The sequence below is a fragment of the Culex pipiens genome, chromosome 2 (assembly GCF_016801865.2).
Source record: "Culex pipiens pallens isolate TS chromosome 2, TS_CPP_V2, whole genome shotgun sequence".
In the NCBI taxonomy this organism is placed as follows: Eukaryota; Metazoa; Arthropoda; class Insecta; order Diptera; family Culicidae; genus Culex; species Culex pipiens.
This window is the reverse complement of record NC_068938.1, coordinates 108,191,722-108,198,808: the sequence shown is the minus strand read 5'-3', so window position 1 is coordinate 108,198,808 and position 7,087 is coordinate 108,191,722. Positions and strand designations below refer to the sequence as shown.

Sequence of the window (7,087 nt, the reverse complement as noted above, 5' to 3'; positions counted from 1 at the left end):
TCGGAAGTCGTACGCCTGGAGAGCGCTCGGCTACGCACCGCTACGGACGGAAGCGGTCATCACGCCCGACGTCATCGTGCTACCGTTGACGAGGTCGGCGGCCATCTCGGACACGTGGACGACAAGGATCGAGGAAGAGGTTGCAGCGATTTCTGGTCTCCCGGGTGAGTGACAAAGAGCAGTGTATGTCTCTGCCGAAGCCTCACGGAAAATACACACAAATTAAAAGTATTTCATCCTCTTCGACTCGACTCATCCTTTTGCCACGCATCCCTATACGCCTGAGGGCGGTTGGTTTTTTGGAATTTTGCTACGGTTACGGCGACGCTGTTAGTTTCTCCAGGTAAACTAATAGTATATGGCCTGCCGAGGCCTCTCTCTTTTGATACTACACCTCTGCGTTTTGTACCTCTTCACCTCGACCCCGCACACACTGATTGAGTTGCTGCTGTTTGGATGTGACGTCATTGGTTCGACTGATTTTTGGATTTTGGGACGATCGCTCGCCGGCCAGCCGACGTGTTTGTTTTTAAAGGTAAAGCTACACGTATATGTCCGGCCGAAGCGTTCTTGTTTGATACTACATGCTCGTTCTATCCTCTTCGCTTGCCTGAACATCGTTGTTGATTTCGAGTTGCTGTTGTTGACGATTTGCCACGTGTACGACTGCTGCGTTGGTACTGGTTGGGAGGTGCGGCTTACTGTTTCCACAGGTAAAGCTGGTATATGCATATATATATGTCTTGCGAAGCAAGACCCAACCACGGAGTACTACACCCACGCATCTCTTCTTTAATTTCACCTCAAACGCAACACGATGCCTCCGAAAGTGAAAGCGGACAGCGCGAAGACACCGTCGCTGAAACGGCTCAAGGCTCAGTTGAAGGACACTCAATCAACTCTTGGCGACATTGAGACGTTCATCAAGGACTTCAAGGACACCGCTACGGCCAGCGATGTCAGCGTTCGGTTGGAAATTATCAATGACATCTATGAGACTTTTTGCGAAACCCTCATTGATATCACTTCTCATGACGAGTTCTTTGAAGCGGAGGATTTTTACGAATCTGCCCGGATGGCTTTCAACTTGAGCTACATGGAGGCCAAATCGTTTCTTTTGGAGAGGCTCAGGGAGCGCGAAGACCACACGTCGGATCAGCCTAACGTTACGCTAGGTTGCGAGAACTTGAACCATGTGCAGTTACCTCAGATCCAACTGCGGACATTCACCGGAGATGACGACGATTGGGTTAGCTTCCGAGATTTGTTTACGTCGCTCATCCACTGGCGGAACGACCTGTCCGGTGTGGAAAAGCTACAGTACCTGAGGGGTTGTTTGTTTGGCAAACCTGCGACGATGGTAGACAAGTTCAAGATGAGCAACGCGGACTACCAGTTAGCTTGGGAAGATCTGCTAAACTATTACAACAACAGCAAGCAAATGAAGAAGCGTCAGATTCAGCATCTCTTCGAACTGCCAGCCATGTCCAAAGAATCTTCTGAGGAGTTGCGTGATCTCATCCAAGGATTTGAGAAGGTTGTCCAATCCTTGGACCAGATTGTACAACCAGGCGACTACAAGGACTTGCTTCTGGTGCACATGCTGACGGATCGTCTTGACCCGGTATCACGGCGAGGCTGGGAGGAACACTCGTCTACCAAGGAGCAGGACACGGTTAAGGACATGCTGGAGTTTTTGCAGCGGCGTAGTCGTGTGCTTGAGTCGTTGCCGCCGAAGTCGACTAACACAAAGAGTACATCCCAGCAACCACAACAACAACCGAAGTCGAAACCGTCGGTGGTCAGGACTAACTACAGCACGGCTCAAGCGTCAGGAGAACGCTGCCCAGCGTGCACGGGAACACATCTTCTTCACAGATGCTCGGTGTTCCAGAGGATGACGGTTTCGGACAGGGAGTCTCTGCTGCGCACGCATTCGCTGTGTCGCAATTGTCTCAAACCTGGACATCTGGCGAGGGGTTGCCAGTCGAAGTACTCTTGCCAGAACTGTAAAGCGCGACACCACACACTTCTCTGTTTCCGCCCTCGGAAGGATCAGGCGAAGGTCGCATCAACTACCAGACGGGAGAATGCTTCCAGGGAAGAACCTCAAGGTACAGCAGGTTCGAACTCATCTCAGGTCAAGGACGCATCTGAGACAGTAGTCGCAAGCGCTGCTCAACGTTTCGCAACACATGTTTTGCTGGCAACAGCTGTCGTCGTTGTTGAGGATGACAACGGGAATCGGCTTCCAGCGCGGGCTCTGCTCGACTCGGGTTCGGAGAGCAACTTTATGTCGGAACGATTAAGCCAGCTACTACGGGTCAAAAGGAACAAGGTGGACATCTCGGTGTCCGGGATTGGACAAGCAGTCTCAAGAGTAAAGCAGCAGATTCAAGCCACGGTTTGCTCACGGATCTCAGATTTCTCTCGAGCAATGCGATTTCTAGTTCTCCCAAAGGTTACGGTCAATTTACCAACGTCGGCCATAAACACCACTGGTTGGACCATACCAGATGGCGTCGTACTGGCGGATCCGACGTTTTCGATGTCCAACGGTGTGGACATGGTACTTGGGATCGAGCATTTCTTTGACTTCTTCGCAAGCGGTCAGAAAATCTCACTGGGAGAACAGCTGCCAGCCCTGAACGAGTCGGTTTTCGGATGGGTGGTATGCGGCGGTTGCGCAGACTCACGGGAGTCTCCGCGGATTAACTGCAACGTGTCGTCATTGGAAAAGCTGGATGCTTTGGTGGCTCGATTTTGGTCCTGTGAGGAGGTCGAGTCAGCAGCCGGTAACTACTCGCCAGAGGAAGCACGCTGCGAAGCTCTGTACGCACAGTCGGTTCAACGAGGTACAGACGGACGGTATTCGGTTGCTCTACCGAAAGCTGAAGACACTCTGTCACGGTTAGGCGAGTCCAAGGATATCGTAAGACGTCTTCACGGCACGGAACGGAGACTAGCCAGGGACGATCATCTCCGGGAACAATATGTAGCTTTTATGGACGAGTATGAGCAGTTAGGGCACATGACGAAGGTCACGGACACGGGCTCCGCCAAACGGTGCTACCTGCCCCATCACCCAGTGGTCAGGGAGGCTAGCACAACCACCAAGGTACGCGTGGTGTTCGACGCGAGCTGTAAGACTTCTTCTGGTGTGTCGCTCAATGAGGTTCTGCTGTGTGGACCAGTAATCCAGCAGGACTTGAGGTCGATAATCTACCGTTGTCGCGTGAAGCAGATCATGTTGGTTGCGGACGTCGAAAAGATGTTCCGGCAGATCGGAATCTGTCCGGAGGACCGTTTGTTGCAATGCGTTCTATGGCGTCCAACATCCACCGAGGCGATCTCCACGTACGAACTCAACACCGTTACGTACGGTACGAAGCTAGCTCCGTTTTTGGCAACACGGACGTTGAAACAGCTGGCCATGGACGAAAAGGAACGGTTTCCGCTCGCAGCCAAGGTCACCTGCGAAGACATCTACATGGACGATGTGATCACCGGTACCAACGACTTGGACTCGGCGATCGACCTGCGAAACCAGCTGGACAAGATGACTGTCAGTTGTGGTTTCCGTTTGCGGAAATGGGCATGCAATCGTGCTGAAGTTCTGTATGGTGTGGAGGAGGATAACTTGGCGATTCCCTGCGCCGATGGTATCAACCTGGATCGAGATCCCTCGGTGAAGACGCTCGGGTTGACATGGTTCCCATCTACGGACGAATTCATGCTCAAGTTCACCATCCCAGAGACGGGCCCTGATGAACCACTCACCAAGCGGAACGTTCTTTCCAAAATTGCGTCGATTTTCGATCCCCACGGTTGGTTTGGCGCAACGGTTACAACGGCAAAGGTGTTCATGCAGCAGTTGTGGACGCCGGGCATCGATGGCAAGCGTCTGGAATGGGATCAGCCATTGCCTTCGATGATGGGTGAGAACTGGCGGAAATTCGAGGAGCAATTACCGGTTCTCAGTTCGGTTCGGTTTGCGAGATGTGTCGTCATCCCTAACGCAACGTCGGTTCAGCTGCATTGCTTCTCAGACGCGTCCACCAAGGCCTACGGTGGTTGTGTTTACGTTCGTAGCGAGAACGCAAAGGGAGAAGTTATGGTTCGTCTGCTGGCCTCGAAGTCGCGGGTGGCCCCGCTCAAGGTTCAGACGATTCCGAGACTGGAGCTCTGCGGAGCGGTCTTGGTTGCGCAGCTCTTCAAGGTTCTACGAGAAGCGCTCGACATTCCAGTGGACGCATATTTCTGGACGGACTCCACGTGCGTACTCTGCTGGCTTGGATCTATCCCGACCACGTGGAACGTGTTTGTTGCAAACAGGGTGTCGAAAATTCAAAGCATCACGGAAGGATTTCGTTGGCAACACGTCCCGGGACTTCAAAACCCTGCTGATCTTATTTCCAGAGGAATCTCTCCTCAGGACATCGTGGACAACGAGTTCTGGTGGTTTGGACCGGATTGGCTGCGTTTGAGCCCAGAGCACTGGCCGAATGCAGAATCTACAGCTGAAGATGAGAATGCGGAAACGGAAAGACGTCGATCGGTGACAGCAAACACTGTTTCGGTGGTACAGGAGTTCAACGATCTTTATTTTTCAAAATTCTCTTCGTACCCGAAGCTGATCCGTCAAACAGCCGTTTGGTTGCGGCTCATGAAACTTCTCCGCACTCCCAGCTCAGATCGTGCTTCCGGATTTCTCACCACGGCGGAACTGAAGGAGGCTGAGAACGTGCTGATTCGTCGAGTTCAGATGGAATCATTCGCTGATGAAATCAAGGCTCTATCTGCAAGAAAAACGGTTGCTGTTAAATCACCTCTTCGTTGGTACAACCCTTACCTAGACCAGGACAACATTATTCGAGTGGGTGGGCGGCTGAAAAACTCTGACGAGCCTGAGGACGCCAAGCACCCTGCTGTTCTGCCTGCGCGCCATCACTTCACACGGTTGATTTTACGATATTATCATCTCGGGCTGCTGCACGCTGGACCACAGCTGCTGTTGGGAACAGTTCGGCTTCGATTCTGGCCTTTGGGAGGACGGAGCGTGGCACGCACGATCGTGCATCAGTGCAAAACATGCTTCAAGGCCAAACCTACGCCGGTGCGACAATTCATGGGCGATCTGCCAGCGGTACGCGTCACGGCTGCGCGTCCGTTCTCGAAAACTGGCGTTGATTACTTTGGCCCAGTGTTCGTTCGCCCAGGACCTCGGCGCACGGCGATCAAGGCGTACGTGTGCCTGTTCGTGTGCCTTTGCACCAAGGCCGTGCACCTCGAACTCGTGTCGGACCTCTCCACGGAACGCTTTCTGCAGGCTTTACATCGGTTCACCTCGCGCAGAGGACCTGTCGCCGAGATCTGGTCTGACAATGGGACCAACTTTGTCGGAGCACGGAACAGGTTGCACGAGTTGTTTACACTGCTTCGCGACAAACAGCACCAGGAGAAGGTCTTCAAGGACTGCGCCAACAACGAGATTCGCTGGTCGTTCAGCCCACCAAGCGGCCCACATTTCGGTGGTTTATGGGAGGCCGCCGTACGCTCAGCCAAGCACCACATTCTGCGTGTCATTGGAGACGAACCTATCTCGATCGAGGACATGAACACGCTGCTCGTCCAAGTAGAAGGCTGCTTGAACTCGAGACCCATCACGCCAATGTCGGACGACCCCAATGATCTCGAGCCGCTCACACCTGCGCATTTTCTCGTTGGATCATCGTTGAAGGCTCTACCGGACCGAGACTACACGGAAATACCTGCAAACCGTCTCAACCATTACCAACAGATCCAGCAGAAACAACAACTATTTTGGAATCGGTGGAAAAGGGAATACCTGAGCCAGCTGCAAGCTCGTACGAAACGTTGGCGGTCACCTGTGCAGGTAGAAGTCGGCAAGCTGGTCGTAATCGTCGACGACAATCTGCCGCCCACGCGCTGGAAGCTAGCTAGGATCAGCGAAGTCCATCCAGGTGCCGATGGTGTCGTACGTGTTGTCACCCTCAAGACTGCGACGAAGCTGATCAAAAGGCCAGTCGAGAAGATTTGTTTACTTCCACTGGACGAAGAGGAGCACAATGCCAACAAATCGAGTGAACAATAGCTACTCTAATCCCTTCCCTTCCCTATCCCGTCGAAGAGGTCTTCTTTTGTTTTCTTTTCAGAAATGCTGTGATTTCTGGATGGGTGAGGATGTTCGGTGATGACCCCGGGACCCCTTCCGACTACAACCCTGGACCGATCTCTCTCATCTCGTGGAGATGATTGCCGTAGCTCGTCCAACGTGCTGGACTCGAGCTGGCGGCTGTGGGAGAAAGCGAGAGGTCAACGGTCATCACCGAGGATCGCGAGGATCGTGCCGCTGTATCGAGATTAGGGGGAGCGGTTCTCTGCTACGATCCTCTCTGGAGAATCGTAGCAGAGGACGTCGCACGACCCGTTTTCGCATGATGAGGAGGTTTGCCAGGACCTACAGATCTTCTGATCGTTCAGTTGTGTCTGGACCGGCAAGGACACCGGTTTGCAAGGAACCCGCGCGCGAACGATTTTAATGTGTTTAGTTTTAAGTGAAATATAGATTTTAAGCGTTATAAATGTGTGTTTGGTGAAGTGTTACGTGTTTTAACTGTTCGTCGGAAGGATAGCGCTTCTAGGCCATCTCTGCTTGCTGGCCACCGCATGTTGGCCGAAATACGGCTTTTTTGGATTTGTCGCCTGAGAGGAGGTCGCTGAACTACAGGCTGAGTACAACGACCCCGCAGCAGCAAAGCAACCTCTGCTGGCTCAGCACCTTCGCCCGGTAGCACCAACCACACTACGCGCAAGTGGTCTTCAACCTGGTGAGTCGATGTGGGAGTGACTGTGTCACTGTCGAAGGCCTACTCGCATCACCCCTTCAAATTTTATGAAAAAAAAAAAAATGTTCACCATTTGGTGAACTTGTGGAACAAGTTGTAAAAAGAGCTTTTTTCCGGCAAGAGTCGTAAAACTGAGCTGAAAAAAATTCAGTTTTGTTATTTGCCGTCAAGAAATGCGTAAATCTCTGAAACAAGTGCCGATATTTCGGCCATTGCAG

At 52.5% G+C, this 7,087-nt stretch overlaps 2 protein-coding genes across 2 annotated transcripts in view; one reads left to right on the top strand and one right to left on the bottom strand.

Moving 5' to 3' along the window:
* Nucleotides 1-7,087, bottom strand: part of LOC128092807 (probable G-protein coupled receptor CG31760) — a 315,033-nt gene that overhangs the window by 51,687 nt on the left and 256,259 nt on the right. The window lies entirely within an intron of this gene.
* Nucleotides 818-6,115, top strand: LOC120429758 (uncharacterized). Its single transcript, XM_052706963.1, has 3 exons — nt 818-2,114; nt 2,214-2,404; nt 2,462-6,115. Exons 1-3 carry the CDS (start codon nt 818-820, stop codon nt 6,113-6,115), a joined length of 5,142 nt encoding a protein of 1,713 aa, XP_052562923.1.